General features: G+C 38.7%; 2 protein-coding genes across 3 annotated transcripts in view; one reads left to right on the top strand and one right to left on the bottom strand.

Annotated features, from left to right (window-relative positions):
* On the top strand, window positions 1-21,451 carry LOC124166485. The gene is made up of 14 exons (XM_046544015.1): window positions 1-196; window positions 567-767; window positions 1,421-1,580; window positions 1,930-2,089; window positions 3,647-3,740; window positions 9,686-9,803; window positions 10,073-10,289; window positions 11,699-11,794; window positions 11,878-11,931; window positions 14,376-14,496; window positions 15,843-15,943; window positions 17,561-17,711; window positions 20,826-20,922; window positions 21,179-21,451. The coding sequence occupies exons 1-13, from the start codon at window positions 186-188 to the stop codon at window positions 20,851-20,853; spliced, it is 1,512 nt and encodes a 503-aa protein (XP_046399971.1). The 5' UTR covers window positions 1-185; the 3' UTR covers window positions 20,854-20,922; window positions 21,179-21,451.
* The window catches only part of LOC124166357 (serine-rich adhesin for platelets), a 186,953-nt gene continuing 183,305 nt past the window's right edge, over window positions 21,215-24,862 (bottom strand). For both annotated transcript variants that reach the window (XM_046543837.1, XM_046543836.1), the window contains one exon: window positions 21,215-24,194. In XM_046543837.1, coding sequence (XP_046399793.1) covers window positions 24,141-24,194 — 54 coding nt within the window. In that variant the 3' untranslated portion in view covers window positions 21,215-24,140. The remainder of the gene's footprint in view (window positions 24,195-24,862) is intronic.

Here is a 24,862-nt window from a genome sequence, read left to right on the forward strand (position 1 = left end):
AGGCAAAAGAAGATTTATCTTCCTCTTACAAGAGCAGAATTTTTGTAGAGCCTGCCATTCCCAAAGACATCTCATCACAAAAATCTCAACAGAAAGTAAAATTTAATATTTGGAAATATATTCAAGAATATTCTCAAGCAACATCTTTTCATGGAATCAGTCATATTTTCCATCCTCGACGTCATATGATTGAGAGGTTAGTGCATGGTCAAGTGCTACATGACATGTTTGTTTTTTAGCTATTTAATTCATCAGTTTTGTAATGGTAATTTTATCACTCATTAAAGGTTGATTTTAGCCTAATTTACCAAGTCACTTTTGTGGTTATAATGTCCACTAGTTCAAAACCCTTTCATAGCTCGTGCATCCAAACAAACTGCCCTGTAAAATTATTCACACGGGAATTATTCATATCTTCCCTAAAGGTCTGCGAATTGGAAAAGCCTCAATGGAGGAGTTTCTGGAATTTATTGGGTTAATGCGATTAACTATAATTTTATTTTTTAGGTTTTGCTAATATATAGCAACTATGTAATTACTGAATCAATTTTTTTCATAATCCTTAGGTTTTTCTGGGTCTTGATGGTTGGATTGTCAATTTGTGGATTCAGTTTCCTTGTGAGAAGCAACATAATTCATTTTCAAGACAGCCCCACCGTTATATCTTTGGAGAGGGATTTCCGAGTTTGGAACACTACTTTTCCTGCTGTTACAATTTGCTATGAAGATCCCATGGATGAGGAAAGTGCTGAGAAATTGGTGCTTGGGTTTGTATGATAGACCTACGCATTACTTTGCATCAGATCCCCACTTTACAAAGGGTCGATTTACAATGAATTCCAGATACAGGGGCGGATCCAGGATTTCTTTCTGGGAGAGGCACAAGCAAGGCCGTATCCAGGATTTTTTTTTGGGGGGAGGGGCACAAGGATAATTCGTATAACAAAAGGAACGCAATGATAATGGGACTTCATTAACAATCTTGCATATTTTTTAAGGGTCTGAGGGGGGCACGTGTCCCCATTGTCAGATAAAATCCCTGACTTTCAAAAATTTGTGATACTGCATTGAAAATAAATGCCATTTTATTTGCCATGTCAATGTGAGAATTTTCAAGCTTATTACAATAGGCGTGTCAGTAGGGTACAAAAGTGTCCTCTGAAAACAGGCATAGTTTAATTTCTGAGCAGGTTATATTAAAAAAAAACTTCTCTGAGGAAAAACTTTGAAGTGGAGGTGCCTTTCAGACAGGAGGTTGGGTGGTCTCACCCAAATTCCCGGGGTAGTACATCTATGGTTTTTATCCAAGAGTACAAGATATAGTCTTAAAAAAAAAGAACATTCTTCTCAGTTAAAACTTTAAATTTCAATAAAAACTATTTGAACTAGTCCATTAAATTTTCTGTCAATGCATTTTCAGGAAATGGGGAGAACGTGCTAATGACAATGATTCCATGAAGTACCATCTGGGATTCCTATCTGCTGTAGCAAATGCATCTTTTATGACCTTGGAAAGTTTTCTGCCCTATGTTGATGACCCTTTCCTTCAAAAGTTGGACTTGCTTCCATTGGCCCTAGAGGTTTGTGAATAAAATATGTAGGTATAACTTACATATAGAAAGTTTGGGAAATTAGCAATTTTGCTCAACAAATTTTTCAATTCATTAAAAAAATGTAGGACATTTAAAAGCCAATGTATGTGATTTATAATTTAATTGTTGATTTCCCTCCATTGGTTAGTATATCACTCAAAATACATGTATACCGGCTTTATTGACTATTGCATATGTTTTTTTACTAATATTTGATAATACTGTGTTGCTTCCTGCTGCTATAAGAACATATCTCATTTGATTGTGCCTCCATTTCTGCTCAAGTTGATTTTAAAATGGGCTTTGCGAATATGTTATGATCAAATTTGCTTTACAGGTGAACAAAAAATTTGCTGGGACTATCTACATTTACACTATTGAAGAAATAAATCCTAAACAGACCTTAACTGAATTAGGTTTATGCTATACAGCTGGATCACTAATATCACATTACACAACACCATGGCAGTTTGCAAATTCTCTATCCATGGGAAAGAGTAAATTTGGGTAACAATTTTTTCTATAACTGCTTACTTATTTAAAAATATTAAGAACTGAGCATGAATATTTGAGATACATATAATTGGTTTTAGTTTCTGACTAGTTTTATTGCATGACCTAGTTGTAATCGCACAAATTTGACCCGCTAACTTTTTAATATTGTTTTGTGAAGTTGTATGACAGTATGATTCATACAATTCTCTAAATGTCAACTACATTGAGAAGTGTTTACGTTGTTACCCCATCATCAATTAGAAGATTACATAATACCAAAGGATGTTGCACTGACTCAGAGGGTGTATGCTTTTTATTAGCGTATTCACATTATATAATATTAATGGTTTGTAAAACTACAGTAATATGTATGTACTTTACACTTACCGGCTCAAATAATGCCCAAAAATCCCACTTGGTCGGGCAAAGGCATAGGTTAGAACCATGAGGCACTGTGTGTGAAAGCTAGATTTTGAGAGAGGCTGGATTCCTGCTTACATTGATGATTTTGACTAGTTAATCAGTTTTTGAAACATGGACTCCTAAAGGTACCTTGTCCAGACTTCCCTTCTATGTGGAGGGCAGCAGTTTGAAAGGAGGTGTTGGAAGAATTGTGATTATTTGACTAAATGCTATGTTAAGTATTGTAAACAGATAGAAACTGCAGCGCAAGGTTTTTAACCTTTTCGAGACGGCGGAGTTTTCGTCTTAGCAAGACTGCTGTACTGAGCCCCAAGAGACTCTTCTTTCTCGTGGTACGGAGCATTTTTGGAGGGCATTCGTTAAGAAGGGTCTCGCTGAACCTTTTTCGACCCCTCCACGCAAGGACTTTGCATTATCTCGGACTCCGAGAGTAGTCGTGCTCCCTCCTTTCCGGGTTTACGACCATACCTGCGGCATTGGTTCGCGGTCAACTTATGCATTGCTTATACGCATAAAGCAAATGGATAATTGTTGCTTACACGTAAATTATAGACTTTGAATTAAATTCCTCATTTTTATCTGAGCATTGTCAAATTTTAAACGAAGTTCTAAGGCCATTATTAACGCATTTAACACAGCAACAATTTCCATGTTGATGTTTATACATAACTCGAGATATAAGTTAATATTTGTCGTAGAATTTCGTTTAAAAATTGTAAACGCTGCTCAAAAGACAAATATTTCAATTCTTAGTGTATATTTCTTGAGAAATGAACAAATATTTATTTCGAAAATTGACTGTATAAACAATTGAATGACCGCTGTCCCGTACCGCTGAGAGGGGTTCTAAAAGACGAAGGGTCCGCGTACCTGCTCCCGGATTTCGAGGGTTAATCCTAAACCCCGAAGCGTTGGGTCCCGAGACAAAGACGTCGTAAACCCACGACCGTCCTAAAAGGGGGGGAGCCAGAAAACGTATATATACAGGTTTCGATCTCCTGGCCGGGAAAATCTCACACGTATCCATATATACGCCCGTCGTCTCCTGGGTCAGGAAACGTCCACATGTATATATACGTGTACAGTAGGGAAAAGGTTAAAAGAGAATTACCACTTTACATTTTTGATGTTTCAAGATGGGGAAGGAATGATTCAGAGACTGAAGGTCATGGGCACTACTAGGGATGTCCTGGGAGAGGAGGAAAGAGGGGTGCCCCCACCCCCCAGAAGGCTTGTGGTCCCCCAGAAAAATTTGACAAATTGAAATTGTGGCAGCTACACTTCACACTGCCATGGCTATCTCTTTCAATATCATACAAAATTTTATGCATGCATTCAGAAATAAGGCTTGATATAAGTTCTATGAAGGATAAATAAAAAAAATTTAAAGGAAAAAAACACCCCCTCTTGAAGTAGGGGTACCCCATACACCTCGTGGAGGGTGGGTGGTCCTGGGATGGTCCAATGCCCCCCAACCAATTTCCCTCGCTATGCCGTGCAGAAGAGTGGTGGAAGGAATTTTTGGGTAAAGATTAAGTGATACGTGTAATATCTACTGAAGAAATGTTCAATTTTTAGGCAATGCCATAGAGTAGGTGGGATTAGTGTAATGAATATAATCAGGGGTGGATTGCTTTGCTTTAGGGTGAATCATAGCTACAGTTCATAACTTTACATGGCCCCTTATTGGTATGCAATACCTCTCCGCAGTAATCCATCAGAGTTGTGACATATGTAAACAAGTGTGGCTTTTATGTATTCATCAGTTATTTTTTAAATTATTTTTTAAGCAATCATGGATGCAGACTTACAAAAAATATTGGGGGGGGGCCTTGCCCTGGGAAATTTTATAAGTGGTGAGTTTTAAGTTTTTTAAGCATTTCAGAAGAGTCATATGATCAACATTAGAACCCTGATAACTCGAATCTCGATATCTGGGCACTCCGAGGAAAATCGACAAGCCTGAAACATTTTTTCCTCACACCCATAACAAATTTTTGAGGGGGCTCGGGCCCCATGGAGTATGTCGGCACCACTGTAAGCAATTGACACAAAAACTTTCATTGAAGAGCCACTTTAAACTTTTCCACTTTTTCATTTTTCCAGAAATTATAGGGGGACAGATGCTCCTCCCACCCCCTTAAACCACCCCTGTACAGTAGGTATTTTTAGGAATGTAGCATTGATTGAGTGGCATCAAAATCTAACGGAGGGACAATATGTGAAGGTTTATGTGTTGGCAAGATGCCTGTTGCTCATGGGCATTATTTTTGTCAAATTTTTCATTTACTCCATTAATTTTACAAAAAAGGGGCATGCTTACAATTCCTATGTCCATCATGCACTGCCCTTTCCCTTGGGCTACAACGTTGTCGCGGTGGAAAGGCTTGCGCGCTCCTATGACCCCTAGAGCTGCACTGGCGGGATTAATTCTAAATTATTCCCAGTAGGGCCACCCATGCCAGATAGGTCGAAGGGTAGGAGCCAGACGAAAGGTAGTCCGCGTGATGGTGTCACGTAAAAAACACTGTTGGAATGGAAGTGGGAAACCCTACCAACTATCTCTTCCCTGAACACATGGAGTACAACCAAATGAGCCTCGGAATCTCATCGCCCGGGACCCGTCCGCAAAGGGCGGGTGTCGGGCACGGCAACGAGGTCGGCAAGGTCCTCGGGGTCGCCAACATGCGAAATCCTTGCAGAGACTTATCATCATCAACATCAGTGGCAGCAGCAATGAAGAAAGAAGAAAAGAAGACCAAGAAGATGGAGAAGAAGAAGTCTGCTATAAATGTGGGGACGTGGAATGTGAGGACTATGATGAGAGCGGGAAAGTTAGAAAATATCAAAAGGGAAATGGATAAAGGGAGGATAGATATCTTAGGATTATGCGAGGTGAGGTGGAGGGATGGGGGGGACTATTGGAGTGATGGGTACAGGGTTATATATAGTGGAGGGGAAGAAAGCCAGCGAGGGGTAGCTTTAGTATTAAACGGGAAGATGGGTAAGCGTGTGGTAGGTATAGACCAGTTAAGCGATAGGATTCTGGTGGTAGAAATTGAGGCGCGGCCCACCAACCTTGTGGTGGTCCAGGTTTACATGCCCACTAGCAATCATAGGGAGGAAGAAGTAGACGAGGTGTATGAACAGCTCGAGGAAATAATTAGAGACACACCGGGTAAGAAAAATCTGGTAGTGATGGGGGACTGGAACGCCTCAGTCGGGGAAGGGAGGGATGGAAACGAAATAGGAGATTTTGGTCTAGGAATACGGAACGACAGGGGAGAGAAAGCAGCAGAATTTTCTAGGAGAAACAAATTATTCATCACAAACACGTGGTTCAATCATCATAAAGGGCGAAGGTACACGTGGAAAAGTCCAGGGGATGCGGGGAGATATCAAATAGACTACATTATGGTAAGACAGAGGTTTAGGAACAGTGTGAAAAACTCGCGCAGCTTCCCTGCAGCGGATGCGGATTCGGACCACAATCTAGTGCTCATGAAATGCAACGTAAGATTCAAAAGACTTATGAAAGTTAGGAAGGCGAAGAAATGGAACGTAGAAGCCCTGAAGGGGAGTATGAGGAGAGAATATCAGGAGCTAGTGGACATTAGTATACGGGAGATTGAAAGTACCAAGACGGTAGAGGAAAGATGGGATAATATAAAAACGGGAATAGTCAAAGCGGCGGAGAAGTCAATTGGTTACGTTGACAGTAGAAGGATAAAGAAGCCGTGGATAACGGAGGCAATGGTAAATGAAATGGAGGAGAAGAGGAAGTGGAAGAACGTGGACACAGAACAGGGCAAAAGAATGTATAGGGAATTGAATAATCGATTACGACGTGAAACTAAGAGGGCAAGGGAGGCTTGGTGGAAAAGACGTGCGAGGAAATGGAAAAGTTCCAGAAGGATGGAGAAGTAGGCGCGTTGTACGCCAAAGTTAAGTCGCTATCGGGCGGCAAAAGAGGACAAGCCATGGCTAAAATCAAGGCTAAAGATGGGAGGATGCTAACCGAGCGAGTAGAGGTACAGGGAAGGTGGAAGGAATACGTGGAGGACCTGTATGACGGAACGAACAGACCAGAGAGATTGACTCTAGAGGAGGAAAGTGCAGTGGAGGAGGATAATCTTGGGCCGGAGATATTAGATTCAGAAATAGAGAGATCACTCCGTGATATGAAGGCTAGGAAAGCAGTAGGCGTGGACAACATCCCGTGTGAGCTTCTGAAGAATCTAGGGAAGGAAGGTAAGAAAAAGTTTTTCGAACTAGTGCACAAGATCTATGAGGAGGGATGTTGGCCGGAGGATTTCGTGAAGACGGTTTTAATTCCGCTTCCGAAAAAGAAGAAAGCTGTGGAATGCGGAGATTATAGGACTATCAGCCTAATATCCCATGCGGCTAAAGTAGTGCTGAGGATATTGAACAGACGAATGGAGGCGAGGGCAAACGACTATTTGGGCGAAGATCAGTTTGGTTTCAGAAATGGGAAGTCAACTCGTGATGCAATAGCAATAATGAGGGCCCTCGTGGAGAGGAACCTAGAATATGAGCAGGACGTATATGTGTGTTTCGTGGATTTTGAAAAAGCGTTTGATAGGGTGAACTGGGTAAAGTTAATGGATATTCTCAAGAGAATAGGTGTAGACTGGAGGGATAGACGACTGATTTGTAATCTTTATATGGCCCAGACTGCGCAAGTGAGGATAGCAGACGGAGAATCTGGGTGGGCAAGCATTGGCCGAGGTGCGAGGCAAGGCTGTCCTCTATCGCCACTGCTCTTTAACGTGTATGCTGAAGAGATGGTAAGGGAAGCGTGGGATGAGTTAGAAGCTGGGATAAAAGTGGGAGGAATGATGTTCAAATCAGTGAGATTCGCGGATGACCAGGCGTTGATCAGTCAGTCAGCAAGGGGGCTTCAGGCCCTAGTGGATGCGTTATACGAACGTTGCGAGGAGTTTGGGATGAGGATTAATCACAAGAAAACTAAGGTAATGCGGTTCTGTAAAGCAACACGTGCGAGGAATGTGAGACTCAAGATAAAGGTGGGTGGTGAAAAACTTGAGCAGGTTGAGCAATTCAACTATTTAGGCAGTACGTTAGAGGAAAACGGATACAGTAGTAAGGACATCAGGAAGAGAATAGCATTAGCGAAGGAGGCGTTCATGAGCAGGAAGGAGCTTCTGAGAGGATCGTTGTGTAAGAGTTTAAAGAAAAGGTTAGTGAAGAGTTTGGTTTGGAGTGTAGCTCTCTACGGTGCGGAAACGTGGACTCTGAGGAAAGAAGACGAGAGAAGATTGGAGGCGTTCGAGATGTGGGTATGGAGAAGAATGGAGAGGGTGAAATGGACGGAGAGGAAAAGGAACGACGAGGTGCTGGATATGGTTGGCGAGGAGAGAAAGCTTTTAGATGAGATACGCAGGAGACAGAAGGTTTGGATGGAGTTAGTGCTTAGCGGTGAGGGGATGTTGAAAATGGTGTTGGAGGGTAGAATATTGGGGAAACGAGGGAGGGGAAGGAAAAGAATAGGATTTTTAGATAGATTGAAGGAGAGTAGGCCTTACAGTGAATTAAAGAAGGCAGTGCTGGAAGGAAAGGGAGGCTCCCAGATCACCTCTTTAGTACTCTATGGAAACCTACCTTAATCGGTGGAATACTATAATAATAATCATGCACTGCAGAGTTGCAAAAAAATTGTACAAGACGTTTTTATGACAACTCTTTTAATGCTTTTATCAAATTTTATGGAACAGTTTACCAAAAATGTTTCAGTAAGCAACTGGCGTTAGCATTGGAAAAAGAATTGTGATGTGTTTTTAAAATATGATGTGCCAATTAGTTTGGGGATTACCTTGCATAGGTCAAAGATGTTCTTACCAGTGTGCAGGGATGAATTCAGCATCAAATTTAGGTGGGGTTATTACCTGGGTCCAGGGAGAATGGAATACTCATCTGGAAAGAGGGGTGTTTTTACAGTATGAAGTGCTACGCTCTACGTTAAATATAAACCAAACTTTTCTCACATTTGGGATTTGTAGCCATGCTATGGCATATACACTCCCTATGCAGAGATGAAAAAATCATTAAACTGATCAGGGGCGCAGCTAAGAATTAAGGTTAGGGGGGGTTTTAGGCGCAACTAATACTTTAGAGTGTGGGGGTATTGCATACCCGCCAGGGTAAGTGGAAGTTGCGGGGGGACCTCCACCAGAAAAATTTTAAGATTAATGGTTCAAAATGACTAGTTTTACGGCTTTATGAGGGGAATTTGATTAATCCTCACACTATCCTATAATTAATAGTAATCCAATTAAGTAAAATGGATTAACCTTAAAAAATTCTCTGAGCTCTTGGGGGAGGGAGGGGGTTTATCCCCCAAACCCCCCTTCCTTGCTGCGCCACTGAAACTGATAAAAATTAAACATTTTTGATAGAATTTGGGGGTTCACGACCCTTCCCAGTGAGAAATGGGTGGTGGAATCCACGTGGAACCCACGTGGAGAATTAACGTGGATACCACGTGTTTTTGGTCGTGGAATCAACGTGGAACCCACGTGGAAATTTGGTGGAAAAATTAAAACAGCAGTAGGTGCTGTCCTAAAACCATTAAAACCTCAACCACTCTATATCTAAACCTTCTATATATGTGTCTACGATTTTTCATGTGCTCTCATGGCTGCCTTTCCACGAATTATATAAAAATAGAATGTGCGATACATTTTCACATAACTAGCGTGGTTTCAGGATGATAAATGACGCAATGTCACCAGAGCATTAAGTTCCACAAATTAGAAATTCTGTTTAACATTTTATGATATTCACCACAAATCCACTTGAAATCAACGTGGATTCCACGTGGGTCCAACCACTCAATATCCACCACCACCAAATATCCACCACTCAACGTGGATTCCACGTGGGTTCCACGTGGATTCCACCACCCATTTCTCACTGGGTTGTGGCCCCCCTAAATCCACCCACTCCAGTGTGGACTTTACATCATTCAGTTTGTGGTAATAATGGTTTAAGCTGGTACATATTATGATTTTTGTCTTGTGAAGCAAATGTTATGCCAAATGTTATTTTTTAATTTGTATTAAATCATTTTAATTGTGTAGTACATACATATAATATACATGAATAATAATTTTTCATCATCTTGAAACAACTAGGCTGCTTTTTGCAAAGAAAAAGAAGGAAGATACAACAAGAGAGCCGCTAATACTAACATGTAACATTCTAAACTCTCTGTGCTACGGACGTTTTTCTGTTCTTGGAGGAAAAATAAGTGTAAGTATTTCTGTAAAAATCTCTTCAATCAATTCTCTGCCATGCCAAAATTAGTGACCTTCCCCCAGCAACTGAATTTTGAGATATCACTAATAAGATATGGCATTATGGGGTGGAAATTATTTACATTGATGAAATTGGACATTGCAATATTTTAATCAGTGAATTTTGAGAGACTTGAGCTTGTAAATCAAACAATATTTATTAGAAATTTATTTTATTCGGTATTTAAATACTAATGATAAAGAATTTGTATTTTTATATTCCAGTATTATGTGCATTCTGCTTGGGAAGTGCCGGTATGGGGAGCTCAAAAGTTTACTTTCACAGAAAAAAATCAGAAAGATACCATATTCAAACCATTGATCACTGTTGCTCCTCGTAATCTTAGGGTGTTGAGTGAAAGTCAGAGGAAGTGCTTGTTTTTGGATGAGGGGCAGAGGGAAGATGGTTTGGATGATCTAAAGTGGAACCCATCATTTACTGGTAATGACTGATCGCATAAATTAATTAATTATCAACTTTATTATTTTTGTTCTATGTAAAATTTTCTAACAGGAAATTCAAAACAGAATATACAGACTTTAAAATTGTGTGCGTATACCTATTAAAACTATGACGATCAGAAAAACCCCATAATTTTTGACAGCTCAATTTTGCATGATGCCGCCGTTATTGCTCTATCACCAAGATTTGTGAACTTCAATGGTTTTCAAGCCATAGTTCCCTTAAGCATTGTTCAATCAAAAATATGGTGCAAATATATGTCGTGCAACCAATTATTCAGCGCTGTCAACAGTAGAGGGATGCTGATATGAGAAAAATTGCCCCAATCTGCCCTAAATGGGTTTGTGCTTAACCCTTTCACTGCTGTTTATGTACGTAGTACGTTCACATGGCAGACTGCTGTGAACGTACTTTTTCTTCCTCGCTGCCATGCACTTTTGTAAAAGCACTTTGAAGGGTCCCTAATCCGGGACCCTTTCCTCAACGAGCTCACCCACGCAGGACCGTCTCATCGACCCTACCAGCTCCCTCCCGAAAAGTGACCGCTCTGACTGCAATTTGAAAATCAATCAATCAATCCGATCATCAAAAAATTATTGTTTGCATCGCACTCCTGCCAATCAAGCAATCAAGTACGTCTTTGAACTGTGTTTCTGCGATGAAAAATAACTGTAATGATTTTGTTAACTTTGCTAAAAACGTGGCTGCGGACCTCCGGAAAATGGCCATTTTAGCGAAGTTAACAAAATCGTTATTTTTTATCACAGAAACACGGTTCGAAGACGTACTTGATTGCTTGATTGGCAGGAGTGCAATACAAAGAATCATTTTTTGATAATCGGGTTGATTGGTTGATTTTCAAATTGCAGTCACAGCGGTCACTTTTTGGGAGGGAGGCCCCCCGCTGGTAGGGTCGATGAGACGGTCCTGCGAGGGTGAGCTCGTTGAGGAAAGGGTCCTGGATTAGGGACCCTTTGGAGGGTGTACCACGGCCATTATTATTGAAGTATCTTGCTCCATGGGCCCACGAAACGCATTTTAACCTTTTCGCCATATGTGAGAAGGTTTTTGGAGATTGAACAGCAGCGAAAGGGTTAAGATGTATCATTGATGGTATATTTCATCTCTAGGGCTGACTTTACTGATTTTATCTTTATTTTGAGAAGGGAACTTCTCCTGCCAAAATTCATGGGCCCTGGGCTCAGATGGTATGGAGAACTATTGTAAGTTGAACTGTGAAGGTATTTTACAGTGGGGGTCTGCTGTAATTATAACTGATCCACATTTTAAAATACATTTTCCTGTTGTGAAGCCCTCCATATTCTTTGTATCTCATGTATAATTGTTCAATGCATTTACGCGATGGTAATTGATTGTATTTGTTCCAGGGCTCCCGATATATAGCTACAATCTGTGTGTAATGTCATGTAGAAGAAAACTAGCTTTCCACTATTGTGGATGCGTTCCACACTTTTGGAGTAGCTGTAAGTAGGGTTTATTAGATCTTGATGGCATGTAAATTTTAATGGAAAGCTCTCTTCTACTGATCTTTCTTATCATTTCATAGCCTCTGCTCCTGTATGCAAAATTGATGGACTTGTATGCTTGAATAGATATTCAGGTATGTGTAATTTCTTCTGTCAACCCTTCAAAATTTTAAAAGATCTCATATTATAAAAGATGGGTCAAGGATTAGACGAATTAATGAATTCATTCATTAGAAATGGAAGTGTTACGCTTAATAGGAAGGTCCAGGTTCGTAGAAGGCAGAGTGAGATGACAAGTCAGACGTCTGGTTCCAAACATTTAATTCACTTAGCACAGGTACGTTCTCCCCCTCTGACATACAGCGTAAGACTCCCTTTGCCTATTCCCTCCAAGAGGCTGCCTCCCGTGTCGCGTCCGTCTCGTGACCCTCTCGGCGTCCTCCTATTGGCCGGAAAAGGCCGCATAGTTAAGCATCTCCTATGCCTTCCCACGCCAAGATACTGCAACGTGTTAAACACCATAGAGTGTTAGAGAAACACGCGGAGACCAATTCCCTAATTCTTCTATTACCCCGAGAGCGAAACCGAGCTGATACGAGATGGCAAGCGACACCATTACAGAGTTTTGGTTAATATAAAGAGACTAGGATTAATATTAAATCTATAAGTTCTATCATCCTGAAATTCTCACTTATTTGTTAAGGTTTTCATCAATGTTTTCATAAATATTTACTATACATATTCATCTTTAATGCATCCATAAATTTTTGTGATGGCTCTGATTGAAATTGTCACTTGGCCATGGATCAAGGGGTCCAGGATTCAAATCCTGGGTGAAGCCCTTATTAGCCTTCAAATAAAATCCTTAAAGGACGAGGTGGGAAACTTAAGAAAAGGAATATCCCTCCCAAAAATAAATGTATGAAGTTAAAATGCCCATGGCTAAAAGTTTATTTTCCTATTGGAATTTACAAAATTCATATAAAATTTTCCAAAACACTATAGGAAATCAATGAGACATTTTTCCTATGGTAAAATTTTATGTTCCTAACATAAAAGTTTCTAATAGAGTTAAATATTTCCCATTGTCAAAGTACTATTGGAAAAAGAAATCCTATGCATAGATATTTTCATAGATATGGGGTGAGCTCTACCATCCACTAACCAAATTAACCCTTTCACTCCGGGCTCCTTCACGGAAAGTTGGTTTTTGCTGTACGAAGGCTTTGAGCATCTCTTTTTTTCCCCTGCACGGAGTTGTTTCTCGGCAAGGAATTGTCCAGGTAGTCGCTTCCTCCACTTAATGACCTTGCCTAGCGGGGTGCCGGACCCTTTCCTTGGCAAAAATGGGCAAATATAATCCTTGACCCTTTTCCCGAAGGCAGCCCATCACGGTGTACTTTTGTGGTCAGTTTATTGTTACTAGCGCGATTTTAATTTTTTTTAATTGTTACTCTTGCAGCAAATGTCAGTTCATCAATCTTTCATTTTGCAATGCCTCTAGAACTTTTAAACGAAGTTCTACGGTTATTTTTAGGGTTTTCAGCAAAAGGGCATTACATCTACTAGGTGATGATGAACTCTGTTAATGTGAACGCTAGAGTTCCGTTTTAAAATTTGGAACGAATCAGCAGAACATCCAGAATGTAATTCTTGGCATTGATTTTCAATAAATGCAACACATAGGTACGTTTTTAGTTATTCTAACTTATGAACAAATAAGTGACCATGAGCACCTTCCTTGAGTGGGACACTAAGTGCTGGAATGGGCCAAGATAATCCCCACACGGACAATAAGAAAGGGTCGGACCTCTCACGCCTAGGGACCCTAATGGCGCTTGGGACCCACTTGCCCTGCTTGACCGCAAAGCGGTGAAAACATGGCCTTCGGCCTTTAGCTTTGAAAAATTCAAGCTGTGAAAACACGGCCTTCGGCCTTTAGTGTCGGAAAATTCATGCCGTGGCACGGCCTTAGTAGGGAAAGGGTTAACCTTCGCGTTGAATCACTGTGTGAATGAAGTAATGAGGTCCACTAAATTTTCTCACCTGACTATGCTTTAAAAATGAAAATATATTCACACACTTTTATTTACATTTAAGAACCATGCTGAATTAGATCCTCCTCTTCTTCAATTAATCCAGGGATTTTTGGCACTGACGTTTTGAAGGCATTGCCATTATGTTCAGGGTGTTTGGAACGTCAGGGAATGGCCATTGTGAGTGGGGGCCCAAATTTTGGGATAAATTTTGGTGAAGTAGAACCCATTATCCAAATTTGGGGGGGATTAGGGGTTCAACCTCCCCCCACCAATTTTAGGGGAATAGTCTTAAGTAAACCTTCCAAAAATGATAATACATACTATAAATAATACTGTTTTAAATATGTTTATTTAATAATTAAACAAATGAAATTATAGCTTTCATAATCATTGTCCTGGAACAAAATATTGTCTTAGATTAAGGGGGGGGGGGTCCCCACTTCCCCACCCTGGATCCGACGCTGAATATAAGTACATATGTAGAACTTCTTTAATGCCACTGTTATTGATCTGGTATCTGTATGTACTTTATTTTTCAGAAAAATTGAAGAAGCTGGAGGGACCTATTTATCTAGTGAGAGATGGCAACTTTAAATGCAATTGCTACCCACAGTGCAATGATATCAGTTTTTCACTGGATACTGATTTGCCGGTTAAAAAGTAAGAGTTTTCAATGTGCAATTTGATTATACATATTTAATAAACGAGGGAGAGGGTTTAGTATGACTTGTGAAATGAAAGATGACCATTCCACAAAACTTATCATCTAACTAAGGATATGAACTATTATAATATGTTCATCTGTTCAGGTCATCAAAAGTAATCCTCAAAAATAAAAAAATGTTTTATAGTAGCCCTCTTCTCTAGTAGACTTTTGGGAAATGACATCATTCCTTCCGCTGTTACTCAGGACTGGCTGCGGCCAGCATGTAATCAACACAGAGGATGTCATACAACACTTACTTATTTCCTACAAAAATCAGTTATGAAACTGACTTGTATTATTACTCTTCGTAACCGTTCCTTTTCTCGATCAAATGTGTGAGATGGTTTCAAAATGTTGTATACATATCTTGGTAAAAATAGTTATTCATTCTATTTATTAGAACTCTGTGAAATCCACTCAATTCCCTCTGTGGAAGACCATCTTGACTGGTATAGTCCAAAAATGTCCATGGAGGTGAAAGATGCCTCGATAGCGTAACTGGCTAAAGTGCTTGACTGGAAATCGGAATATCCGAGTTCAAATTCCAGTGAAGGCAAATGATTTTTTCTAGGGATGGTCGGATCGGATACCTTGGATCCAAATATCCGCGGATATTGCCCTTCATCGGATACATCGGATCCAAAGTCGCGGAAGACATCGGGTCTGGATCCAAGATTTCCGATTCTCTCTTCGAATGCACCGTCGCAAGCGATTCTTGTCCTACTCATAAACCGTTTTGTTTGAAAGCTCTCGCAGAGGTTACGTAGGAGAATTTCAGCCGTGGAAAATAAAAAAGGCAAAATACGACTGGCACATATTGTGACTCTTCCCAAGAGATTGAACAATCATCGGGGGAATCTCAGCGTCAGGAATTTGAAAATGCATTTGGATCCGAAAATATCCGATCCGAAAGATCCGGCTCCGAAAGTCAAGGATTCGATCCGAATCCGGATCCGAAAAAAATCCTGGATCTGTCCATCCCTACATTTTTCCTTTGTGGACTTTTGCACATCTGTGCATTGTGGGTGACTCTGTAAAGTTATCACCGTGGCTACTACTGGTACGCTAGAATCAGTTAAAAGTGAGCAACTTTAGCGTTCACTCTTGATCGATATTGATCACTAGTGTTCAAATCCCAGTCAAGGTTTTTCCTCTGTGGAGTACCGCATTTTAGGCCCAGCCTAAATTATATTATAATTTTCACAAATGTAAGTAATTAAATATGAATCAAACTTTGATATTATTATTCTGAGATCTGCATAGTTGTGAGTAACAATGTTTATGATTTGTGAACTTTTAGGCCACCGGTGGAAAATGAGATAAGATTCAGAGTTGCTGTGGAGCAATTTCCCAGAATAAGGCTTAGAAGGGAGATCATATTTGGTCGAGAAGATCTTCTAGGTAAGATTGATTACAGTGTTCACCACATAATATCCATAAAATAAGTTGCATGCCTTCCTTAAACTGCGCTTGCTTTGTGTACACGATCATCACAGAGGTCATTCAACTTTTTTTTATTTGCCTCATTGACCTCAAAAACAGCGCAATGAGGACATTACATCAGGGGGTTTGATGTCAACAAATTTGTTCAGTACACCGAGTGCTCATTTATATCCGAAGGTGAAGGATGAAACATATTTTTTAATTTCTAATTTTTTGAAATATGGCAAAAAAGTTTGAAAATCATGTTTTCATGCACAACTTTAAAAATATCATCATTAACGGTTGAATATTTGGCCAAGGATTAATTTTGTGTCAAGATTCTTTGAAACAGAGGTCTCCAACCTTTTTTAATGCAAGGGCCAAAAATCGATTTCTCATCGTCTGAAGGGCCACAATTCTCCATGTCACTTTACCAATCACCTTTACATCAATAAAGTATGAAAAAAAATATAATTTCAAAGTGCAATGGTCTTTTTTGGTTAAAAGTTCAATTAAAATCTATGCGATATTTGACATTGTTTACTTGTGATGAGTGTGTAGATATTTAGTTGGCAATACATTATTTTCTTTAGCCCCTGGTAGACGCAAGAAATTAGCCGGCAGGCTGTATACGGCCCGGAGAGCGTGGGTTGAAGATCCTTGCTTTAAAATATCTCTTGTGGGCTGTGGTCTTTCAACTTTATTTAGTGTAAGTTTCAAGCCGATCTGTGGGGGAAAGCTTTACCCCCACCCCAGCTCATGCCATATGTCTGCCCCTGATTATATTTTCAACCATCGTTCCATTTTGAAATAATCATTGCAATGTTGTGGATATTAATTCTTTAAGTGATACAATTATGGAGTCTGGACTTTATTCTTTTTTATTAAGAATGTGTATTTAACTTTCTGTACCTTTTAATTTCATGAAGCTCCCAAATAGGGTGGTTTCCTGTTATTTTTTTATTGCCTAAATCGAAAGATTATGAGTAGCTTTTTACGCTTTTAGATTTATAAATGACGATATCTATTTTTTGCGATCAAATGAAAAGTGAAAATTTTCAAGCGCACAAAAATGCGACAGATAAGTATGAATGCTGGGAAAAATCCCGTGTGACGTCTCTCTGGTTCCCGCTGTCGCCATGTGAGGTGACCTTGGGGCGAGGCTTTGAGCGCTGATACGACGCAGGATGCTAGCAGGTAGCGCTTGGCTTAAATAAAGATTATTAATACCTTATCAAACGAAGGAAACTTTCCGACCTTAGCCAGTTTTAATAGGTAATTATTAAGACATGTTTCCCTGAGCTCTGTGCCTCATGCATGCATTGGTAATCTCAGACGATGTAAAACTCCTATCTACTCGTATAGAAGCTATGTACCTGTGACGTCACGTGGAGTGGCATTGCATGGGTGCCATTCTGGCCTTTTTCAAATGAGGATAAAATTGACCATTGCCATTCTTATAAACTGGGATTTGTGAAACCAAATAATTTGTATATTACCTATGAATACACTAATGGTGGGTAACGAATCGCAATCAAATCCTTTCATTTTCTTTGATGATGGAAACTACCTTATTGATGGTATATTTCATTCTAGTGTCTCTTGGAGGAACGGCTGGCTTATTTCTTGGTTGCAGCGTGTTGAGTGCTGCAGAATTAGTGTATTTCTTCACCCTCAGACTTTGGTGTTATTTGCTCCGGAGGAAGAAAACTAGAGTTAAAAGAAGAGAAAGGAAAACGATGAAAAAGTAAGATTGTGCCATGTTTGGAAATTTCAGTAATTATGCATGCATTAAAAAATTATCTTTCTCATATCTCATTTGTTCTCTTAGATAAAAATGAGCTTCTTGTTGTTCGTTGTATGAACTGCATTATTTCTTTAAATGTACCTGAAAATATCATTTGATGATGTTTATGTTAAATTACACTCTTCAATTGAACAGCTTTACTGTTTTATGTGCTAGACTGAAAATCTACTTTACATATACTTAACATAATTCTGAATTTATGAGTTTTGTTTAACCCATTATAACCCAATGTTGCTTCTAAGCAACATCAAAATTATATAAATTGTCAGCTCTATTAAGGAAATATCTAAACAATGCATTATTTTGTGGTGTAAATTTTAATGACGAAATGTTTAGCTGCCAAGATAATTATAATTGAGTGCAAAAGTTTTAAGTTTTCAAAATGAAAAATCGTGAAATTTTATTTCTTCCACAAGTAGCTCTGGGTAAGAAAGGGTTAATATAAATTTAGTTTAATTTGTAATTTAATAATTTTGTTTAAAACAAATCCTCTTTCAGTTTTGTTTCTTTTAGATGACTTATGTTTTTCATCGCACCAACTCTTTTGTTGTTGTAATCATTCAAGAAGGCATTTTTCATTTCACTATTTACATACCCCTGTATTTTCATATTACTGTGTCCACTTGTATAAATGTAATGTACTTCATTTGTTGCAAAGGATGTTATCCTGGGACAATTCATTTATAATTATTATTTGTTAACAAAAAAAAGTATATTAAACCCTGCAGCACTATATCCCAAGGTTTGTTTGGGTTAGGCAATCATCCATCAAAGTAGCTAGATCTTCCACTCAATGAGGGAAAATTTTCCTAGGAGGCCAGAGTGTTTTTTTTCTTGCCGGGAGGGGCAGAACAGGTGGAAGACGATAATGGTCTCTTCCCAATCCTTTTTCTGAGGGCCAACTGGGTGGACTCCATCCGTTACCCGATGGATAAGATGGAATATTGGATGATTTGGTGAAATTATTTCACTGGCCAAAATCTGCAAAAAAATATTTTAAGGAGATTTTTTTCTTAGTTTTCTGTTTAATTGGATACCAAACAGCAAGGAAATTGGTTCATATCTCCCCTCGTTGATTAAAACTCTTCTATGATTTAGTTTCTTGCATCCAGCCCCCAGAGCAGATTGAGAGAATAATAGATGGTGAGGCTATTACCTCAAGGGAAAAAAATGTGGCTGCGAGGGAGTGACTAGGATGGGTAAGAAGGAAGGGCTGCCATTGTTCCCATTCATAAAAGAAAGAGTTAGGGCCATTATAAGAAGGGTGTGGTGTCAGATGGGTTTGTAGTGATTGCTACGCTGAATAACACACTTGTACCCAGATAGCACAAAGTAAGAGAATTATCCGTTTCTTATGGATTTCTTACGGAAAAAATTGATAAGCAGCTTATCTTTAGCTAAGGGGCAAGGCAAGGGCAAGATGTTAGGGAAGAAAAGGTTAGGAATGCCGTTAAATATCCTCAGGCAACGTAAGTCGCTTCTGTCGGAGCACCAAAGGTGGTTGAACAGAGTACTACACATGATACGCGGCTCATCCTGACATAAATTTAAAGCCTACCAGTGAAATTCAGGGAGTCTTTATTAGAGCTTAACAACTGATAACAGATTTTCCCGTAAATAGAAAAAAAATTAACAACAGCAAGTGACTGGCTGATGAAAATACAAAGCATAATACAAGTACTTTATCCTTGTGGTGGAGAGAAAAAAAATAACCTCAGGGAGAACCGAAAGTAAGACCTTCGTGACCGCAGCTTCAGATGCTATCTACTATACCACGGCAACCAATGAGTGCATCAGGCGTAGTTACCATTTTAAATTTCAATGATATAGAAAAACTTAGCTGGTGCATGAATGAAAAAACTGAAATTAGTCAAGGTTCACACAATCTAACATTTATGAATTTTTATTCATAGTCTGATAACCCCATACAATATGTGTATTGAAGATTCCTTCCAGCATTATTATTCTACATCGCTATTCTTGTGAAATTATGTGTTTTTCTTACGACCGTCGTTTCGCCATCATTTCACAAATGTGAATGATTTTCAAATTGTGGCCGTATGATGTTAATTCTCCTCATAATATAGATGCGCCAAGAATAAAAACATTATTCTTATACATAAATGCTTAATGAATACTCCAAAACGATGGGATAATAACAGCATCTACGGAGGTGCTGAAAGTTTGGCATCCATCTTGTCATTACTCTGAATGTTTGTGGGCCTAGCCGTAAGAAACCCATAACAAGCTTACTTGATAAGTGCCTTCCTAATTTCTTCCTTTCACCTTATCTCAGTGACTTATAATGTGCTAGCTGTGTAACGATTGCCACGCTGAATAACACACTGGTGTGGTTTCTGAAGTGGAGCGTTTATTGCCAATTCAAAGTACTGACTGACTAATTGTTGGCCGAGATGGCTTGTTTACATAGTGACGGCGAATTCTCTCGAACGCAGTGCCGGAACTTCCTGGAACATTCTGGATGTTCTCTGAAAAAAGATAGAAAAAATTCCAGCCGGCACCGGGAATCGAACCGGGCTGTCCAATTGGTAGTCGAACACCTACCCACCGGTCCAACTGCGTTTTGTGGCAGATACTGCGCCACAGGTTAAAGTGAAAAAAGGTGGTCAGATTTTTTTTTTTAGTTGTCTCACTAATGTGTTAGTGTGGAGTTTGCCAGCTTGAGGCAGCCCCTCTCATGGAGTTTTGAAACTCTTTCGACACTTCTCAAGCCAAAACATTTCTTTTGATGAGAAAACATATTTAAAGGGGGTGAAGATGAAACAGAAAACTGTAAATTGGAATGAAATTGGTGTGTTATGAGAATAGATGTTGGCATACAATACGTACCATCTGCCATTTCCTACCCTCCTGCAAATTGTGCATATTTTGTCTTTATTTTAAATGTAATTTTATCCTTTTGTTATTCTTTTGCTCAGTATTTTTAGAGTATGTGTCTCAAATTTCCTAGCCTGTATTGTCAGATACTGCATGAACTTGAGTTTGAAGCTCAATAACCAAATTAATTACCTATTGATATTTTATTCTTTTCAGCAGAACGAAGACAGTCACTTTCAAGTAGCCACTCATCCACAGTATAAGACCCTTGTAGTTACCTACCATGTTTCCCTAAAGCTGCTGCATAATTGGAGTAAGTTTGAAATATCTAGATATATGTACATATCTCATTTTAATGTTTTGATATTTTTAATATGTAAGGAGATTAGCTGATTGCAATATAATTTGCATTGATAATTAAAATTCCTAGATTTATTTTGCCATCATTTGAAAGAATATATGAAATTGACTCTTAAAGTTCCGTGGCATAGATTTACAGATATCTCCATAGCTTCTGGGTTTCACTGCATGGAACTTATTTAGAGACGATTATTTTGTTTATTTTGTAGGTGATGGTTATGCAGAAAGGAAGAATAACGGTGTCATATAATCAACTAATTATACATTTAATGTCAAATTGTGTATGCGAAACAACTTGCATAAAATTTTCTGTTCATAAATATCAGGTAATTCATACAGTAACATTTCATTTTGCATAAGAAATACATTGCATAAACTCCTTTCTTTAAATACAAAATATTGCGTTACTTTGGTATTTGTCAGAATTATACATACATGAGTTTCTATACAACAGTTTAAAAGCTTGACAATCACAAAGTGTTCTTTCAAAAAACATGACAATATCCATTCATAGGAACTAGATGATGTGGAAATTCACTCCACAAGTTGCAAAATATGAAACACTCTTCATGAGTTAAAAACAACTACACTTTGTTCATAAATTTCATCAGATCACATAACGTTCAAAGCTATGTCTTTGTCTTCTGAGGGCACATATACATATTTATGTAGATAGGTAATAGAACTTTACAGAGTAATCATAATTTCATTTATATCACTTTCTCACACCATGTGGCAAATATTATTTGCCTATCATTTGTGCGAGATTAATCCTCCAATCTGTGGTTGGATACGTCATAATTGCACACACCAATAGTCATCATTTGATGTATGCATAATGCTTTGACTAAAAGTGTTTCAGTTCATAGAAGACCACTCCACAGACAATTCACAGGACAAAATATTCTATTTTAATCACACTCACTACTTGAGTAAATTCACAATAACATTTGCCTAAAAAAATATACACATATACAAATATTTCTTGCTGAATAAAACGTGGAATTCCGAGCCATAAATTATATGAGTGATACATTATGTGCCCAAATGGCTTGATGTCAGGTAATAGCCACTGCTGTGTGTGCATATACATAGTTTAATTGTGGTTTCTTGAGAAGATTCAGACTTCTTCTCCTAAAATCATGTTTTAGAGTAGGAATACATTAATCACGTGAAAATGTTTTTAAAATGATTCATAAAGGGCATTTTTCATCAAGTTACACATGTTTTACATAGAAAAATTGAGCTAACAGGAATTGTAATTAGTCACCAATTAAAAAAATAACTGGAGACCGTCATACTACATTAAAAATTGGTGAACAAGGAAAAGAAGACAAAAAAACTATCTATATAAAACAGGATATCAGCCTAATTTACAGAGCCAACAACTAATTTAGCTGATCTAACTAATAAAGGGTAGGAACTGATACATAATTATCACATTTTAGACGAAGCTGCTCTATCAGGAATTTTATTCCTTAAACATTTATTCTTTGCCACAACTCTGTGCAATATCTAGAATGTAAAGATGAAAATTAAATTTAATTTGAAATGAATAAAAAAAAATAATATCAACAATATTGATCAAGAATATTGCACAAAGACTTAAATATTGCACAACGACATATTACTCTTGTAAAATGCAATACATGCATTAACATCAGGCATACAGATTCCAAGTTAAGTTTTAATTCGTATTAATTTTCTGAAGGCCTTTTTTCACGTAGAAGTCATCTTGCACAGTATACTCAAATTGCAGTCCAGCTGCAAAGTGAAATATGTACACTAAATCTCCAAAGAGAGATTTCATTCATATCGTGAATGAGAGAGGACATCATCCATACTTGACTTAAAATCAATTTTGAGAGAGCAGTTGTTCGCCAGAAAATCCCAGTTCGTGTAGTTAAAAATGGTTGACACTCTATATGTATAGATACAATGAGCGCTTAATTCTCACAGCAATTTTTTCAGTGGATCACACAAGCAGTTGGTAAAACAGATTCACCCCAATTGCTACACCAAAACAACTTTTCCTGAAATGGGAACTGAGGCACAGATCTCTGGCTTTCGGGGCATCTGCACAAACATCAGACAGAATATCCACTGTGCCCTGCACAGAGGTGAGGAATGCCAAACGTTTGATTACCAGCATGGGTGAATTGAATGCGAATCTCCCCATTGTACATGAGGCTTGTTAATCACAGCAGAGGCTAGTGCTTCTGCTGATAGGATAACCATCGGGTTGGAAGAAGCAGATTCAGGGAGGGCACCTGACAAGAAGCAAAAAATGTTTTACAAATGATGCGGTGCATATTATATCCTCAGATATGCAGAGAGAACATATTGCATTACATCAACTATTCAATCGTTAGAGAGAAATCCTTTTGATGTCAATTCTTCCTCAGGCCACTTGTGGGGGAAGGGAGGGAGTGTAGTAGCCTGTAGGGTATAGCCAATGGCTGATAACCGATGGGCACTGGGTTCAAATCTTGAACAATGCCATTGGAGACCCCACTCAAAAATTCTTGAAGTGTGAGATAGCCTATGGAAAGGAACAGGCCCCCTGATTGTGTGAATTTCACGCCCCTGTGGTTAAGTGCAGGGTGAGCTCTACCTCCAACTATCTGATGAACCTAACAGTTGAATCACTCTGTTTTTGAGGCCACTTGTAATTTTACTGCGATTAAAATTTAATCCACAGTATATACTTAATTCCATCGACCATCGAGGATGTCAGCTGCACACACTATTGAAGGATGGACTATATACTTTCCCCTTGAATGTCTGTTTGCTGACTGTGGCAACAGTATTGTCCAATGAGCACTGTTAAAATCACTTTATTTCATCACCTCAAGAGGAATCCTTCCCTGGGAGACCCAACGATAAGCTGTTCGGGGCATGCAATGCATTGTTCGTGATCGTTTGATCAAAGGCAAGGTTTGCCTAGTATTTGTTCCCTTGAGAGCCATAGAATTGGCCGAAGAAAAATATGCACAGGTGTGGATAGTTCCATGGGAGCCAATGCTAACGCCTTCAGACATTCACAGGAGCGACTCCTCCTGATAGTAGGTAACTCAAACAAATGAAGAAGGCTTGGAAATGTCACGTGCCGCAACGATGCTCACAGCACATGTAGGTGCGTACTCCATACAAAGTCTGTCGTGAAGATTCTTAGAAGGAGTCCATGGCACCTCCGGTCAGCTTTGCAGCGTACAAACTCAGAGCCTGAAAGATTTGTCAGAATCACATATTATGGTCACCTCCATGAGTATAGTTAATAAAAGTATACACCTCGTAGACTTATAAGAGTGATGTATAAATTAACCACCCCTAAAGTTCTTAGTACATAAATATTCCATGAAGCTGCAGCAATCACTAAAACCACAAAAAATGGCCATTTTTTCAAGCGAGGGGGAAATCTATTTATTTATTTTGAAATAAATTATCAATTGAATCTTGAAGTAGGCATTAAATAACAAATTTGATATGAAGCAGTATAATATAGTTTCACGATATCATTTTGAAATCACCACAAAAAAATTAAAAATTTTTATGCCACAAAAGAGCTTTGACAAAAAACGTGGCTTGTAGAAACTTGTAGAAACTTATTTTATCATATATCCAATATTTATTGCCAGGGAGTGTTTAAGTACATATTACGTAATCACATTTTTGCCCTCTCTCTCCCACGTAGTAAGCAAAAAGAAACATTTGCCAAACCTCACCCACTTGCTGAGGCACTTAAAATTTATCCATTTTTTCCAACACTTATTTCTTACAATGAGATGTTAATAAGAAGAGACCACTTTAGCACAATCAAATTGCCAAAATTTTAGCCTTAGTACTGTCTAAATCATAAAAATTGACATATTACCACTGTCAAATCTATTAAG

The sequence above is a fragment of the Ischnura elegans genome, chromosome 10, assembly GCF_921293095.1.
Source record: "Ischnura elegans chromosome 10, ioIscEleg1.1, whole genome shotgun sequence".
In the NCBI taxonomy this organism is placed as follows: domain Eukaryota; kingdom Metazoa; phylum Arthropoda; class Insecta; order Odonata; family Coenagrionidae; genus Ischnura; species Ischnura elegans.

Coding starts and splice junctions, on each gene's coding strand:
- LOC124166485 (XM_046544015.1), top strand. Junction 2,090..3,646: donor TTCTCTATCCATGGGAAAGA/GTAAATTTGGGT, acceptor TGATGTTTCAAG/ATGGGGAAGGAATGATTCAG. Junction 15,944..17,560: donor TGGTCGAGAAGATCTTCTAG/GTAAGATTGATT, acceptor ATTTCATTCTAG/TGTCTCTTGGAGGAACGGCT.